Source organism: Dreissena polymorpha, chromosome 2 (assembly GCF_020536995.1).
Source record: "Dreissena polymorpha isolate Duluth1 chromosome 2, UMN_Dpol_1.0, whole genome shotgun sequence".
Lineage (NCBI taxonomy): Eukaryota > Metazoa > Mollusca > Bivalvia > Myida > Dreissenidae > Dreissena > Dreissena polymorpha.
This window is the reverse complement of record NC_068356.1, coordinates 15,793,485-15,812,789: the sequence shown is the minus strand read 5'-3', so window position 1 is coordinate 15,812,789 and position 19,305 is coordinate 15,793,485. Positions and strand designations below refer to the sequence as shown.

Genomic DNA, 19,305 nt, shown 5'->3' with positions numbered 1-19,305 from the left:
AATTTTCTAAGTATAAAAAGGGCACATAATTCTGTCAAAATGCCAGTCAGAGTTACATTACTTTGCCTGCACAGTCCCCTTATGATAGTTAATAAGTGTTGCAAGTATGAGAGCAATAGCTTTGATACTGTAGGAATAAAAAGGACCTAAACACAAAACTTAACCAAATTTTCAATTTTCTAAGTATAAAAAGGGCACATAATTCTGTCAAAATGCACGCCAGAGTTATCTTACCTTGCCTAACCAGTCCCCTCATGATAGTAAGTAAGTGTACCAAGTTTGAATGCCATAGCATTGATACTTTCTGAGAAAAGTGGACCTAAACGCAAAACTTAACCAAAATTTTCAATTTTCTAAGTATAAAAAGGGCACATAATTCTGTCAAAATGCACGCCAGAGTTATCTAACTTTGCCTGCCCAGTCCCCTCATGATAGTTAGTAAGTGTACCAAGTTTGAATGCAATAGCATTGATACTTTCTGAGAAAAGTGGACCTAAACGCAAAACTTAACCGGACGCCGACGCCAACGCCAAGGTGATGACAATAGCTCATAATTTTTTTTCAAAAAATAGATGAGGATAAAAAATGTAATCATATTTTTTTCAATTCTAAGGATGAACTTTAATGTTAGATCACAATATCCATATGCATTAGCATGAAAAGGAGGTACCTTGGATTTGATTCTGGAATGACACCAGGGGGCAATATCCACTACCCCTTTCTGAATTAACTGAAAATATTCCTTTTTCAATACATTCAGCAGGTACTGTAGCTGTTTAAGGATGTTCGATCGTTTTGTGAAAATTTTCAAAATATCCGGAATGCTATAATTTTTTGTATGGTGATTAATGGATCTGTATCTGAAATAAATATAAAATAAAAAAGGGAGGTCACCGTGAATAATTTTGAGATAACGAAGGTTTTTAAATGCCATGTGCGTTTGAAAAAATGTCATTTTTGCGGGGCATAAAATTGAGGGTACGGTAAAATGTTTGTGTTTAATACATTTAAAATGGCATAGTAATATTGAGATTGTATTAGATTAGCAACTGTAACATTTGTATTATCATACTGAACACTTTAAAAACCAAAAATATTGGAAATCATAAAAAATAATGAGTAATAAGTATGACTAGTTTTTTGTTTGTTTTGAATTTTTTATTGCACAGTTCAAAATAGATAACATGTAATACAGATACATATTTCTGTTGATGTAATATTCATATTCATTTGAAGTTCTCAATAATTAAAGGCAACTAGCTTAGCATTAAAATGAAGTAAAGAAATTGATAGGTCACCTTGGATTTTTTTTTGCTACAGACATTTTAATATGGACTTAATTTAACAAATATAATGACTAACATTGTAATAGTAATTAAAACATATCTATATAATAACTGCTCTATAACAATCAAATTATCAACTGAAATGTGATACACGTAGAAATATTTATAATGTACATTGTTATGAAAATATTTCAGATGTAACAAATGAAAAAACAATGTTGATGTTCAAATAAACATCTTAAATTACCCCACCCACCTGTTACCCACGTTGTGGGTTGTAAATTGAACATATGTATTATTTTAAAATTATTATTTTTAGAACTGTGTGATGTGTATTTAAAGACAAGAGGGACATGATGGCCCTGCATCGCTCCACTGCTGAAAAAAGGCTGAAAAAAATATTCTCGGCATGTGCAAATACTTAAATATAGGCCCTATTTAAGCACATGTTCACTTTTGTGACCCCCTGGGGTGGGTCAACTTTAACCCCAGAGGCATAATTTGAGCAAACTTTGTAGAGGACTACTATATCTCACTACATACAAAATGTGGTAGCCCTAAGTCCTAGAGTTAAGGACAAGAATATTTTAAAAGTTTTCACAAAATAAGCAAGATATAAACGTATACAATGTTCAATTTTGTGACCCACGGGTCAGGGTCAAATTTGACCCAAAGGGCATTATTTGAACAAACTTGGTTGAGGACCATAAGATGTTACTGCAAACCAAATTTGGTAGTCATAGTCCAAATGGTTTTTGACAAGAAGATTTTTAAAGATTTCACAAAATAGGCGCTTTATAAGCGTATATTAAATTGTGTGACCCCCGGGGCAGGGTCAAAGTTGACCCCAGAGGCATTATTTGAACAAATTTGGTAGAGGTTTATAAGATGTCACTACATACAAAATTTGGTAGCCCTAGGACCAATGGATATGGACAAAAGATTTTTTAAAGTTTTCACAAAATAAGCACTTTATAAGCATATGTTTAGTTTTGTGACCCCCGGGGCAGTTTCAAATTTGACCCAAGGGGCATAATTTGAACAAACTTGGTAGAGAACTATTACATGTCACTACATACCAAATTTGGTAGCCCTATGCCATACTGTTATGGACAAGAAGATTTTTAATTTTTTACAAAAAAGGCCTTGTATAAGCATATGTTCAATTTAAGAGGACTATAAGATGCCACTACATACAAAATTTGGATATGGACGAGTAGATTTGTAAAGTTTTCACAAAATAGACCCTATATAAGCATATGTTCAATTTTGTGACCCCGGGGCGGGTCATATTTGACCCCAGGGGCATAATTTGAACAAATTTGGTAGAGGACTATTAGATGTCTCTACATACCAAATTTGATAGCCCTAGGCCCAATGGTTATGGACAAGTAGATTTTGAAAGTTTTCACAAAATAGGCAGTGACCCCCGGGGCAGGGTCAAATTTGACCCCAGGGGCATAATTTGAACAAATTTGAAAGAGGTTCACCCCAGGAACATTCCTGAGAAATTTTATCAGAATTGGACCAGTAGTTTAGGAGACGAAGATGTTTTAAGGAAAAGTTAACGCACGGACGCATGCACGCACGACGGACACAGGACCATGACATAGGACCATGACACAGGACACTGCCCTTTGGCCAGTGGAGCTAAAAACCAGACATCAATTAATATATAATTTTTTTACAAATAGTACTGCTTTGTGCTGTGATACACTATTGTTTAGTGAACGGCATTGTTACAGATACTGCAAAAAGAATGTCAATAAAAAAGGTATTGTTCATTTTTTTATGTTGAACGCATGTATAATAAGGCTTCTTTTAGGATGTCAAAAGCTGGACACATGAGAAATACATTTGTCTTTTTTGGGGGCCATCTGAAGCTGATTTTTCATGGTTTTCTTAACTTTGCCAAATTATAATTTATGAAATTCAAGATAATGATTATTTCACTGTTATTCGGATATAGAACAATGTAAACAAGGGACAAAATTGTCACAAAACCAGGTTTTCATTGTGAAAAAAAAATCTGATAAAGGGAGAAAACTCAAACTGAACTTTTGAAATGAACAAAAAAAAATAACCCCCTTTGTAAGTTTTTTTTTTTTTTTAAATCTATTTTTAGTCGTGGCAACCTTGACATTGGAGATATTGACGTGATTCTTTCGTGCGACACACCGTCCCATGATGGTGAACAAATGTGCCAAATGATTTTAAAATCTCACAATGAATGACATAGTTATGGCCAGGACAAGCTAATTTATGTCCATTTTTGACCTTTGAACTCAAAGTGTGACCTTGACCTTGGAGATATCGTCGTAATTATTTCGCGCGACACACCGTCCAATGATGGTGAACAAATGTGCCAAATGATTTTAAAATCTGACAATGAACGACATAGTTATGGCCCGGACAAGCTTGTTCCGCCCGCCCGCCAGCCAGCCAGCCCGCCAGCCAGCCAGCCAGCCCGCCCGCATTCGCCAATCTAATAACCAGTTTTTTCCTTCGGAAAACCTGGTTAAATATGTGACACAAATCACACACATTAAGCAAAGCCATGTTTGCAATTCATTAACAAAAATGTGTTGTTGTCCATATATAGGATACACATGTACACAACAACTACTAATGAGAGCAACAACAATCAAAATTCAGGCTACGCAAATACTTTTATCAGATTAGTACATCTACAAAAAACAACATAGAATACAATTAGCGGGGCAATTATGTTTCACACACCATCTGTGGTTTAATGCACTGCCAAAAATATCTTACAACTTAGGTGAAACATGAGAAATACAACTGACATAAGAATCACAACTATGTTTGTCATCGAGAAGGAAAATTTTTTATGTAACAGCTATTAGATTTCATAGCTAATCTATATACAAGATGAAAATTACAATTGTTTATATGTCAGGCAACAAATAACTCGCTATTGCTCATATTTTTTTCTCTGATTTTGTTACTCTGATTTGTCTGTGTGTAACCTCTGACAGGGGGCTCCTCAAACCACTCAGTCCGTTTCTTTTTGATACAGTACTCAAATGTTTAAGTTGCAATCCACTTCCTGCAACTTTCCTTGCAACACCTTGACTTACACGCGTATAACTTTTGTATCAATCATGGTTTGCAAAGATTTGATGTTGGAAGCAACATTTAGTTACACATTGTATGCTAATACTGCTCGGTCATAGCTGAATGAATATTTGTTAACAACATTTTGGTCAAGAGGAACAGAGTTCACTAACTTTTGAAAAGCTAAAACATCCTGTAGAGCGCCATGTGCCATGTATAATTCACCAATGACGTCTTTAACTAAATTTTTCTGCTAATATGATTTCATATTTGGTAAGTATCTAAAAAGCCACAAATATTTTGCTGAAACTCAGACATTTTTCCACAAGTATGGATAGCATGGAGCAACACTTTACAATCAAAAGACTCTATATTATGCCCAACTAAAATAACCGGTGAACATTTCTGTAAGAATGTTATAAAACTTGTCAATGCAGATTTGATGGGGACAGCTGTTACTGTTTGTCCATTGACAATCACAGAGTCGCCAACAACTGTCACTCCAGTTATTTCTGACGCTTTCAATGACATCTTCTTCTCTGGCATCAAATGATGTTGAAAACTGACCAGTTGAATGCACTGTAGCTATCTGAATTAAGTGAGAAGTACGCTCTGAAAAAACAAAACAAAAATTTTACATAGAAATTGCACAGAATCCATTTTAGCTCCATTAATAGGAGAGCCCTGGGTCGCTCACCCAAGTACAATGTAAACTTCTTAAAATACATTTGCAGTGTTTACAATAAACATAAGAGGGAAAAACATTGCCCCCCCCCCCCAGGACAGGACTTATTTCGAAGCTTAATTTGAACAATCGTAGAAGAGATTCCTTCACATCCGTTCTCTATGCATTGTGGTTTAAGAGAATTTTTCAGTTGAAGGGTTATTGATCTGAAACAATTTTCACACTTATTGTGACCTTGACCTTTGACCAAGTGACCATAATTTAAATAGGGGTTATATACTGTCCAATTCCTATGCACATGGAAAGTTAAAAACCAATCTGTGACAAAGTTGACAAATTATTGATTGAAAACTAAATGATGTCCAAAACACATGCCAGTCCGAAATCCCTGCTTTCTACTGTGTTAAGTAAATTCATGGCACTTGAGTTGACAAGCACTGCATGCTGAAAGCGATTCGGCCAATGTGTCGAGTTCAACGACTCGTCTACCAATTTTCCAACTGGCATCGCTGTTGTCACATGTGGTCACGCTTACCGACGATTCGATAAAAAAATCGTCAAAATAACAGTGGTCATACCGGAAATCCTGATTGTCGGTGGAAATAGTATTTCTATTGAAATCCACATTGTGCTTTGGAACGTTTTTTAAAAAAATTACCTTTTAAGTTTCGTTTTGTATTCCGAATTATATCCAAATTAGACATTTTAAATGAAAATTATTAAGCCAAGTATCTGATTCTCATTGTTGACAAGTTATCGTTTCGTTATTAATAGACGCTTGTTTTTGCACAGAAAATAACTTCTACAGCATAAGCAAGCGTTTCATCGATGTCGATCACGAAGTGACGTCAAGCAATCGAACGCTTGGTTTCATTGCAGTAAATCTCGAAAATATGTAATTAACGAAAATTTATAGGCGCATAATCAAAACAGTCAAACTAGAATTTTCACTCGTTTATTCAAACCTTATCTTTTGAAACCGTGAAAATATACAAAGGTTTTTATTTTTTACGATATAGTGAATCAATTAACGTAAAGTGGAAACGATCGAACATCCTTAAGAAACTATATTGGTACTGACAAGAAGCAAATCAGCTGAAAGGAGGAGAAATCACACCCTGCTAGCTGTATTAATCATTTTTGTCCATGTTCTATGTATTATGTGATTCTTCCAGACCAATATAATGCACTGGTTGCACTCACTGTCTACTAAGAAGCAGCCAGATCCTGGGGGCGAGGCACTGCACAAACATCAAGGATAGTCCAAGTATGGGTAGAACCAGTAACACCAACGACATGCCCACCCTGAAAATGCCTCGATGTTGTTGATTTTGGATTAGAAAGTGACTCAAAAACAAACACAAAGGGGTATTAATTTGGCAAACGAATCGAATGGCAATTGTATTACTCATTCATGATAATCCAAAGTATGATAAATACTTCTAAACCAAAACATAATATGAGCAGCATCTTGCGAAAATGGGTCTTAATGCCATATAAGGCCAGTTTAGCTGTAGACAAGAACGCCCCATTGCGAAGTCTGGCTAGGAGCTACCATGTAAGCTGATGAGACAGCAAAACCTGGCGTGACTTTATGCTGACAAGGTAGCTCACAATCAGAATGCAGGTTTGCACAAGCTTGTCTATAGCTATGCTGGCTGCATATTGCACAAGACTCATTTAAGCATCACGTGGCTCATATATATATTTTAAAATATTGAATTAAAGGCAATGAAGATGACTAAAACATGAAGCAAAAACATGACCAAAACATTACGCAAAGTTTTGATCAAAATAACAACAATAACTGACATTAAGCAACAATATCAAGTATCGCTTACAAAGCTCTATTGCAGATGCCGTGCAGGGCTTTCACATAGTTGGTGTGGATCTGTCCACAGTACACGGTGTTACTGAGACTGATCACGTTTGCATTGGCCTCCCTCAGGCCCTCCCTCAGGGCACGCACTGGCGCCTCAAGCTGGAATGGTACTAAGAGCCATTAACCCTTTGCATGCTGGGAAATTTGTCGTCTGCTAAAATGTCGTCTGCAGAATTTCTAAAATTAGCATTTTCTTTGACTTTTTCAAAGAATACTATCAGAAAAGCAAACAGTTTGGATCCTGATGAGACGCCACGTTGTGTGGCGTCTAATATGGATCCAAACTGTTTGCAAAGGCCTTCAAAATTCGGTTCCAGCACTGAAAGAGTTAACCCTTGATACTCATATATACATACTTTGAAGAGTTTGTAGTCTGTTAGAAAATCAAATTAAATGTCAGACAATTCTGACTATAATCAAGTTTGAAAGGCTTTATTTCCAACAGTAAGATTCTGATGAGCAGCCAACAGCATCAGACCTGAACAGACTGCGAGTTACTCACAGACTGTTCTGGTTTTATGCTGGTTGCATACAGGTATTTTCAAATTGCTTCTACGGAGGAAAAAGGTTAACATTGGCTGCGCCAGTTTGCTGCAGGCATCCAAAACTTATATATATCTATACTATTTTTTTAACTTTCAGATTTCTTCTTGTGCTCTATATTAACTCCGAGTATATAATGGAATCTGAAATTTCCAACTACATGTGCATCGCGAGTCACATAGAGAAAAACACAGGTCCAGTACTTGAAACTTTCAGGAGTCACTCAATAAACTCAATATGAAGAGTACAAAGTGAAACATGAAAGTTTCAAGTACAGGTGAATAAAACAGAGCCTTTATTCAAAACATGACTTATACAAGTAAACTGCATTTTCAGCTATTTTTTCAGGATTAATATCTCTTTCTGTTAAAAGGAAAAAAGTATCTTGTGACAAAATTTGAAGCTTTAATTTACCGGTAATTGCTTGACAGATATGGAAGAAACTAAGGATTATAGATTTTCATGTAAACTGTACTTTTAGTCAGTTATGTTCAAGGGCAAATACTAAAACATGTATGGATCACTGGCGATGGATAAAATATTCTAACACATCTACTCTTCATATTGATGACATATCTCAAGTTTCTTTTTCATCATTTGAGAAAACACATCAACAAAAATGTGTGTACTTGACAGACAGTGTACAGTGACAATACCAAAATGCATCAAGAAATTAATCACTGCTTTCTAAGATAGATAGGAGCGAAAACATTCTATAAACATTGAACTACAAGTACAGGAATACATTAACAACAAAAGGATGCAGAGATTTTCCTCCTTCTTTATAAAGTACCGGTAAACGGTACTTTCCCAATCGAGCGAAAATTCCAAAATTCCCAATCGGCATCTGAAAAAATCCCAATCGGCGTCCGAATTTTTTCTCAAAACGATCGAAAGTTTCGTAACAAAACCCAACTTTCGGCGAGCGAACAAAGAAAATCGTATAGTTGTGTGTAACCACGCGCTTGATTAATTTCGGGTTTTATTATTAAGCGCGTTCAATAGAGTTGTTACTGTTTCCGGTTCTTTTGTCAGGCAGCCACAATCTCTTGCACGACGGTTACTTTACATTCACCTCTGTGTTGGGCTCAGAACGGACTATTGTTATGAAAGCGTCTCATTTATGTCATGATCATTCCAAGCGTTCATCATTGAGGTTACAGAATACTAAACAATCTCTTGCACGACGGTTACATTTCATTCACTGCATTAAAGAAAACCGTCTAATACCATGATATCTTATATCAGTCTTAATTTATTATTATAAAATTGATATGTTTTTTTTATATTAAGAAACCAACATACATACACACGTCGAAGCAATTCCTAACATCACTCAAAAAAAATATGTTCAATTGTTTACATTTGTGAAGTGCGTGGAATGATTCCATCTGAGTAAATGGGCAATAAATTAGTTCCAAAGAGTTGCATTAAAACTCGCAAGTTTTTGCATGATTTATCGTACATTTAAAAGTCATATTTCTTAATTTAATGCATGCGATCTTAAATATCCAATCAAATATACGTTGAATGCGTTTGTTCGGTTTTATCTATTTTATAGACAAAATGGAGGGCTGAGCCTTTCGCAGAGTTATATGTGAGAGCAAGGAACAACAACTCTGCGTGGAGATTGAGGCAGCCAGCGTACTGTTTTACGTCGGTTTGTAACCTTATCGTTGTTTGAAATGAGTCATAATAGCAAATATTATGCAAAAAAACTAAAAAAGGGTAATCAGGCAAGTGGATCCCGTTTACTGACGCAGTTTGGTTTCAAGATTTCAAACAATCTTTGCACGATCAATCGGAACCGTCTATCACAGGACACATTGACAGCACTAATGATGCTGTGCAGAGAGGGATGCAAGCAACTGAGTGATGATCAAACATCAAAGATTGTTGAAATTTTCAAAAAAATGAAAGAGAGAGACATTGCTTTATAAGAGATTAAAACAACTAGTAATTGATTTTGTGTGTTCTTTATAATATTTTGTTATTTATAATATATAATAAGACCCAAACTTCACGACGCGATTTTCCCAATTTAAGGATTTCAGGACTCGATTTTTCCCAATTTTGAGGTTTTCACGACTCAATTTTTCCCAATTGGACCGGTACGGGTACTTTTCCCAATTTGACAAGGAAAATCGCTGGGATGTTACATCACTTGCCTTAGTTGGAAGCATTTGTCTTTGCAATTTAGTAGTAAATTTAAGGAAAATCAATTAAATATGAACATTTATTTATTTTTTTCGTTTTTTTTAACGAATTTAATGGTATAATAATAATGTAGCAAAAACTTTAAATTTAAAATGTCATTAGATGTGTTTCTGTATTTAAGGACATTAAATAAGCATTTTGAAAAGCCACAAAATACATCTTTAAAATCTATCATATAAGTACAGTTGTATATAAAACTTGAAAAGATAAACAAACTTAAGGACTGTAAAATATAATGTGTAATATTTCTGCTAAGAAGCAAAAAAACTAATATATCAAACCAGTTGTTGATGTATAAGAATTGTTTGGAACCTGTGTATAGCTTTCAGAACTCCTTGTTGTAATCCTACTCCAAGCACACTTTCTATCTAAACAACTAAATTATGCCTATTGGCTTGACAAGGTTTTCATCAATTGTACAATTAGCACTTATCTACCATCATGCGACACAAAATCTTACCCACTATGGATACACAAACATGGAATCAAACAAATATATTATTATTGCACCATTTGTTATATGACTCATGTTGTGGGAAAACTGGGCTTAATGCATTTGTGTACAGGCTAATCAGGGAAAACAATTTCCTTTTATATGAAATTTTTAGAGGTCCCTTCTTAACGAAAATCCAGTGAAGGCAAAAAAATTGTCCTTGATTATCCTGTGAAGAATGCATGGGCTAATCTGGGACAACACTTCATGTACATGAATTAAGCCCACTTTTCTCAGAATAAGGCTGATATGAAACAAGAGGGCCTTAAAGGCCCAAAGTCGCTCACCTGAGATAAAAAGAAATGACCTGTTCTTTGCAGCCCAAGATATCAATGGAACAAATGTTCTAACCAAGTATCATGAAGAATGAACAACAAATGGCCTCTTTTAACAGACCTGAACCATTTTTTTACTCTTCCAAGATATGTCCAAATTTCATGAAGATTGGGAAAAAAATGTGTCTTCTAGACAGTTCAAATGTTGTCACTATATACATATAAAGAAAACTGCCCCACTCCCTGGCGGCCATGTTTTTTCACTGATCATGACCATTTTCAAACTCGTCCGAGACATCCACATAACTAATGTTTTGACAAATTTTCATGATGATCAGGCAAAACATGTGACTTCTAGAGTGTTCACAAGCTTTTTTACTATATAAATATAAGGAAAAAGACCCCCCCTGGCGGCCATGTTTTTTACCGATCCAAACCATTATCAAACTCAACTGTTCTTTCCAGGTGTGGTAGTGCCGTCTCCTTCGCTTACGCAAATGAACCGGTCACAGGACGGTTACAAGTTATGTTACTTTGTGAGCACTTATGTAATGCGGAAATATTTATTTGACGAACTCTTATTTCCGGTCAGGATGACTATACTGACTGGTTGTAATTCAATTAACTAAAGGCGTTCAGTCAGGGACGCCTAAATACACTCAAAGAATATATTTATAAGTGAAAACCAAGGCAGCTTTAACAAAAAATAACTAATTTTTATTCAAAGAACTCGGAAAATGAAGAACAATGACAGAAAATTAAGAACAGGTACAAGCCAAGTCTAAAGATACTAAGTATCGTTACAAAAATGAACAACATACAGCAAATACCATAAGAAATGTAAAAAGAAGTTCAAAATCTGTCAAAAAAACTGATATAAATATCAGTTACTGTTAGTCTAGAAAGTGCTTCAAAAATCTAGTTTACAAAATAGGTCTAATTTAATCTAAAGAACAATATTTATGGAGATGAGGAAACTTCAGTGAATCAAATGTAAAAGTAAGAAAAATTTACTTAAGTTATTGAAATAGAATAGAGTCTTTCTAATTTAGAAAATGCCAAATAGAAATAATCTAAATAATAAGAATTATTTAGAAAATAATGCCAAAATGTCTTGATGCTGGTGTTAAAAATAATTTAGAGTTTAATTATTTCAAAATTCCAACCTTTTTCAAGAGCTGTTAATTTTTCAAGAGAGCATCAAGAGGTGTTTAAATCAGCCAAAACAGCTTATTTTATACAGTTCAGAAGGGATCAATGGCAGAGTAGTAAATTTTCCCTCAGAACAGTGCATTTATCAATGATCAATATCTTCCCAACTTCCAGAGCAGAACTAAAAATAGATTACTGAACCAGGTTAAACAAGGGAGATAAATACTGCATAAATACTGCAAAATCATGTACATGTTGTCTTTCTTTCAGTTATCTCTTAGTTGAAAGGCTTATCATAAGTGTTAATGACTAAAACAGTTATGTTAACTATGAAATTTCTGTGTTATGAAAAATTACATAATACAGTTAATGTCACATAATATTGACATGATAAAACCAAACTTTACTACACAGGAAACCAATGTTCTGACCAAATTTCATGAAGATTGAGCAAACTAGAAAGTTAACAGGATTTTACTATAGCCATATATAGCCATATAAGGAAAAATGCCCCGACCCTTGGCAGCCATGTTTTTCAAGCCAAGGGTACCATTTTTAATCTCATCCAAGATATCATTGGGACAAATCATCTGAGCAAGTTTCATGAAGATCGGAAAATAAATGTGGCCTCTAGAGTGTTAACAAGGTTTTACTATAGCCATATAAGGAAAAATGCCCCGCCCCCTGGCGGCCATGTTTTTCAACCAACCGACATCATTTTCAAACTCGTCCAAGATATCATTGGGATGAATCTTCTGACCAAGTTTCATGAGGATCGGACAATAAATGTGGCCTCTAGAGTGTAAACAAGATTTTACTATAGCCATATATAGCCATATAAGGAAAAATGCCCCGCCCCTTGGCAGCAATGTTTTTCAAGCAAATGTAACCATTTTCGAACTCATCCAATATATCATTGAGACCAATCTTCTAACCACATTTCATAAAGATTGGACAATAAATGTGGCCTCTAGGGAGTTAACAAGTCAAATGTTGACGCCGCACAACGCACGACAGACAAAAGGCAATCACAAAAGCTCACCATGAGCAATTTGTGCTCAGGTGAGCTAAAAAACACACACACAGACACAGGCATTAACAATATAGAATATAAAAGCATAGCAGTTTTTAAATTAGCCAGTGTATTTCAATCAATAGATGTTTACACCATTATCAATCATACTTAAGTAAAAGAGCAAAGGAATATTCTTGAGTAGCTATTTTCTAAGACTAAAACATAAAACTTGCAATAAACCTTTTATTTCAGTCTTAACAAAACTTAAACCTCACTTGAGGCAAGAAGAGCCAAGGTAGCAAACGTATGATTATTCTCAGTTTATTTTTCTGTACAATAATAAAAAAGCAATTTTCAGGATTTTTTTGCAGTATATTTTTGAATATAAATTATCTGAATACTTGTGCCATGAAACACATTTTGCATTAGGTGGCAGGAGTTAAAGCAATAAAGTTACCATACTTACATATTTAGAGATGTTGTACTTGGCTGTTTTACTCAGTATATCATCTAATGTCTCGTTGGCTTTTTGGACATACATTAACGCATCACGTAAGGCCTGAAAGAAAATTAAAGATTCAAATTCACTACAACACATTCTGACTTAAACTTTTACAGTGCTTCCTTCTTTGAAACTACATTGCAACATATATGTCAAGAGCTTCAAATAATCTTATTCTTTCAAAAATATTATATCATTATAATATGACCCTCGCGCTTAATGTACCTACGTAAAGTGTGGATCCAGACTATCCTTTGCAGTCTGCATAGGCACTTAACTTTTGACCTAACTGGATTTTTCGCCAAAAAGACTTCCTTTAAAGGAAATATATCATACAGGCAACAAAGTGTAATTGCTGACAAGCCTGTGCAAACTGCACAAGCTTATATTGGATTACACATTGCGCATATGCATTAAGACCCAATTTCTCGCAGCGAGGCTCAAAATATTAAAATGACAAACTTAAGATTTATTTTGATTCCGAATGCCAGACCAGTCTTAAGTTGGGATATATGGCTTTTCAAACAACAATACCTGTGAGAATGTCTGAGGGTCCGTCTGGTTCTTGCACTGGACATAGCTTTGAATGACAGCTGAAGGTACAAGGTATACTTTTTTTCCAATTTTTAAAGCCAACATTCACAAATCATGAATGGTATCATGGATACAAAATCTGAAATCTCAAACAATATCATCTTATTCTATGGTTCTATAGTTGCATCAATTATTAAATACTGTAAACGTATAGACATTCGTCTGTTTGAAATTTCGTGGTTTAATAAAAAAACAACTTATTCGTTGACACGTCATTTCCTGGATTTCAAATAAAAAACAACTAATTCGTTGATACGTAATTTCGTGGGTTTCAAATTTTTGGGGAAGACTGACCGCCATTAAACTTTTATTAAAACAACCAGAGTAATAACAAAGCATAATCTGCTGATCTGTGTTGACAGCAAGACTTGAGGTTCATGTGCACTGAAGCATGAAAGTGTGGCCAATAATTGTCAATATGAGTGATTAAATGGCGCACTTGTGGGTCCCTGCTCGTTAATTGCCATCAATGTTGTTTTGACAGTATTTGCAATTCTCAGCGCAATCTGTCCCCTAGTAGTAACAATTGAGTAATAAGGTCCCCAAAAGCATGTGTGAAAACCGTTATGTCTCTTTTAACTTTAATTGGCACTAATTGACAAATGTGATAAATCTGCAAACTGTTAATTTGACGACATCACGTAAATGAGAACAATCGATGATGTTATATTTATTTACCATGATGAATAAAACGTACATTAAAGATGATGAATAAAAATAGAAACACTCACACGACTTTAGATTTTTATTAATGCACTGGATGGTGAACAAATTGATATTTTATATAAACACACTGTCTAAGTATTCATTAAAATCGTAGTTCTTATCATACTAAGTAATCATAAACATGTTAGTAAATATCAAACAAATATAATTTATGTCAAATGGGTGGAAAATAAGAACATTTTCGATTCGGAAATATTTAATTAGTCAAGATATAGTGTAATGCGACCTACTGAAGTGAAGTAACTATTACAAAAAAAAAACAAAAAAAGAACAAAAGAAAGTATCGATATTGACATTCCGAAATGACCGATTTCGGATTAAAAATGTATAAATAATCGTTGGTACTTGAATTAGTGGTTCAGCAGACCAACGAAATCTACAAAAATTCGTACCACACAAAATTTAATGGTTTTACAGTAACTTGCTTGCTTTTAGGGTATAATGTGAAATATTTGCTCAGTAAAATGAGAAAATAATATTTTTGTGTGCGTTTGGCACAAGTGAAAGTGTAGCTTATATATCTCTTCTGACTTAAAACACAAGTCATGTTCACATAAAACAACATATTCACAAATCCGTGTAAATTACAAGAGATGTGTTTGTCAGAATCACAATGCCCCCAGTGGCGCCGCTTTGAATCCATAAATTTGACCTTTGACCTTGAAGGATGACCTTGACCTTTCACCACTCAAAATTTGCAGCTCCATGAGATACACATGCATGCCAAATATCAAGTTGCTATCTTCAATATTGCAAAAGTTATGAAGAAGGTTAAAGTTCTGGTTAAAGTTGTTTAATTTGTTTCTTTTACCTTTGACCTTGAATGATGACCTTGACCTTTCGCCACTCAAAATGTGCAGCTCCATGAGATACACATGCATGCCAAATATCAAGTTGCTATCTTGAATATTGCAAAAGTTATGACCAAGGTTAAAGTTTTGGTTAAAGTTTTGGGACACACACACACACACATACAATGACAGACAGGCCAAAAACAATATACCCCCGATCTTTTGATCCGGGGGGCATAAAAAAAACTTCCTCCAAAATACATCACATTTTATCACAAACTTTATGTGTGAACTTTTAAAATCAATGATGTAATACATAAAGGCTCTATAAAGTTTGTTAAAAGTCATGATTTCCTATTACTGAACATATTTCATTATTAGTTAGTAAATATGTAAGAAATGATGCATGATGCACTCACCAGGTGAAACTTTTTGCTCCAACTGGCTGATAATAAAAGCATCTGGATTCATGCAGAAATCACTCACCGCCTGAAACATGACAACTATTGTAATATAAATGAGTAACATTCTGGAAAAAAAGGCTTAACTCATCAGCTTTACACCAATGACAAATGTCAGCACCTGTACTTGCCCACAATACTTACCACAGATCCACCAAGATACACCCCTGTGCTTGCCCACAATACTGACAACAGATCCACCAAGATACACCCCTGTGCTTGCCCACAATACTGACAACAGATCCACCAAGATACACCCCTGTGCTTGCCCACAATACTGACAACAGATCCACCAAGATACACCCCTGTGCTGGCCCACAATACTTACCACAGATCAACCAAGATACACCCCTGTGCTTGCCCACAATACTGACAACAGATCCACCAAGATACACCCCTGTGCTGGCCCACAATACTTACCACAGATCCACCAAGATACACCCCTGTGCTTGCCCACAATACTTACAACAGATCCACTAAGATACACCCCTGTGCTTGCCCACAATACTTACAACAGATCCACCAAGATACACCCCTGTGCTGGCCCACAATACTTACCACAGATCAACCAAGATACACCCCTGTGCTTGCCCACAATTCTTACAACAGATCAACCAAGATACACCCCTGTGCTGGCCCACAATACTTACCACAGATCAACCAAGATACACCCCTGTGCTGGCCTACAATACTTTCCACAGATCCACCAAGATACGTCCCTGTGGTGGCCCACAATACTTACCACAGATCCACCAAGATACACCCCTGTGCTGGCCCACAATACTTATCACAGATCCACCAAGATACACCCCTGTGCTTGCCCACAATACTTACCACAGATCCACCAAGATACGTCCCTGTGCTGGCCCGCAATACTTACCACAGATCCACCAAGATACACCCCTGTGCTGGCCCACAATACTTACCACAGATCCACCAAGATACACCCATGTGCTGGCCCAGAATACTTACCACAGATCCACCAAGATACACCCCTGTGCTGGCCCACAATGCTTACCACAGATCCACCCAGATACATCCCTGTGCTGGCCCACAATATTCACCACAGATCCACCAAGACACACCCCTGTGCTGGCCTACAATACTTACCACAGATCCACCAAGATACACCCCTGTGCTGGCCCAAGCAAGCAGAAGTGACATCACTCCAGGAGCAAGGCCCCTAGAAAATAAATATGCATGCATGGGTAATATATAATATGGGTTGCCTAAAATAAACTACAAAACAATATGGCATGCTTAACAAAAACAAAAAAGATTCATATGTATTATACAATGCTGAAAAGCTTACATTTCAAGAGAGCATTATGCTAATTGATGATGATATGTATATTTAATTGTACTTTTACAAATGTATATACTTAATGTGTTTATTTACACACTGCAATCCCAGTACCAAGCAGATTTGCATCAGTTATGAAAAAAGTGATAGCATAATTTTTAGTCAACTGAGGGTTAATATCTATCCTGAGTTTATTGTACAATTAAAGGACCACTGTAATGTCTGTATTAAAAGACCAATGTATTTGTCTGTATTTAAAGACAAATTTTACTGTCTGTATTAAAGGACAACTCCACTGTCTGGATTAAAGGACCACTTTCATGTATTTAAATTTCCTTTTGTCACATAAACGTACAACTAAACAATTCTTGTAATGTGCAATTACCAAATGATGCAGTACTTTGATTTCTTCAGACTGGCAATTATGTACACAACAAGTACAAGCATCTCCCAACACAACATGGATATTGTGCCAATCCATCTGAAAATAAGGTGTTACAAAACATATTTAATTCATATAAGTAACTTTTTTTCTAATATTTTAAGCACCTGCAAATCTGAAAGACTTAAGGGTAAAGTAATGCATGTTTTTAACAAATAAAAATTAAAATAAGAACTGTGACATCACAAAAGTATCACTTAACATACATTTGCATGTGGATAGAGGTAGTTTAAATGTTATATGTTACCATTAAATTGACCTTATACGTTTCAACCACTATATTTATTCTAATGTTAGCTTTTGCATACCTTTGTGATCCATCTGACCTGTGTGCATGAATATTTTAATATACTATTAGATCTAATTAATTTATTTACTACTGTTTGTACTGAAATTTAGTAAAATTATAAAATTAATGAATGCACCATTAAATAACTGTTAAATTTTCATTATACTTGTGGAACATATAGACAAATAAATCCAAGTACCTGTATGAACAAGAGATTGCTAAGCAATATTGTCCCCTACCGGTGAAACTCAACCCTTGTCAGTAATTTTTTTTTAATTTGTTGCCATAGCAACCACAATTTTTTAAGTAGGAACAAAATGAATTGACGTGCATAATCTCCATATTGCTATCAGTCCATGTGTCATGTTTCATGAAAAAATATGAAGAACTTTTAAAGTTAACGCAGGATCCAGAAAAGTGTGACGGACAGACTGACAGACTGACTGACTGACAGACTGACAGACTGACACATGGAGCGCAAACCATAAGTCCACTCTGGTTTCACCGGTAGGGGACAATAAAGCACAATCCAGTATCCAGGCGTGTATTAGTTTTGCTAATAGAACTCACCAAAATATGGTTTTTGACATCCTATATCTTTAAAGCTCTCAATGTGTTCATTTATCAAGACATACAAGGTAAACTCTCACATTACTAAGCTTGTTTCCATGGTTACCTAACCTGTAATTTTCTGCCTGCCCTGTCTTTTCCAGAATGGGGTCCAAATTAATCTTGTTGACCTTGTTCTGAATGTCCTGCAGGTCCCCTCGAACTTGTGACGAGTGGCTGCGGATATCTTCAACCAATTTAAGAACCTCGTTCTGCACTGTGACATTGGTTTTTAGGTGGTCATTTATCACCTGTTTCAAGGCATCCACCCATATAGAAGTGATGTTGTCAGCAATGCCGTCCAGCGCTTTCAACTGATATACATGTAGTACATGAAGGCATGATAAGCATTCAACACTTCATGTGTATTCCAATGTAAAATGTGATCCTGTGTAAACCATCATTGTTTAAACATAAATCTTATTGCAATAGAAATGCCCAAGTGAATCAGTGGATTACCAATAAATAATATACACATGTTCAATACTGGTACAGGTATGCTAAGCTGCTCTTAGAGCTAATGTGATCTTGCAAGATGGCAATTAACAAACAGAAGTTCATATTGAGAGAATTGGAAAGGGCCAATGCCTGAAGAAAGCGATCTTACACATGTACATATATAGAAACAAAAAGCCTTTGGGAAAACAACATTTAAACAAGAAACCGTCGGAGACGGGTGATGCTCCCCAAAGTTGTTTTTTTCCACAATATTGCACTATATATTCACATAAAAGGAAACATTTTGAGGGGCATAACTTTGGACAAAATAATACCATGGATGGTTAAGCAACTTAAAAATTTCAAAGGGCCATAACTCTCTAAATAAATAATCTAACCAGAACCCACAAATAACATGCGCATCTCCTAAAAAATAGTTAAGCTTCCCATAAAGCTTCATTGAATTCCAGTCAGTAGTTGGGGAGAAATAGCCCGGACAAGTATTGCACTATATGTACAGTTTA

General features: G+C 35.5%; 1 protein-coding gene across 5 annotated transcripts in view; it reads right to left on the bottom strand.

Annotated features, from left to right (window-relative positions):
• The window catches only part of LOC127866005 (protein tweety homolog 1-A-like), a 42,864-nt gene that overhangs the window by 19,352 nt on the left and 4,207 nt on the right, over positions 1 to 19,305 (bottom strand). For all 5 annotated transcript variants that reach the window (XM_052406182.1, XM_052406183.1, XM_052406185.1 and 2 more), the window contains exons 4-11: positions 18,416 to 18,657; positions 17,389 to 17,484; positions 16,811 to 16,883; positions 15,659 to 15,728; positions 13,663 to 13,721; positions 13,093 to 13,185; positions 6,891 to 7,030; positions 6,253 to 6,354 (exon numbers count right to left, since the gene is read on the bottom strand). In XM_052406182.1, the coding sequence (XP_052262142.1) occupies positions 6,253 to 6,354; positions 6,891 to 7,030; positions 13,093 to 13,185; positions 13,663 to 13,721; positions 15,659 to 15,728; positions 16,811 to 16,883; positions 17,389 to 17,484; positions 18,416 to 18,657 (875 nt within the window). The remainder of the gene's footprint in view (positions 1 to 6,252; positions 6,355 to 6,890; positions 7,031 to 13,092; positions 13,186 to 13,662; positions 13,722 to 15,658; positions 15,729 to 16,810; positions 16,884 to 17,388; positions 17,485 to 18,415; positions 18,658 to 19,305) is intronic.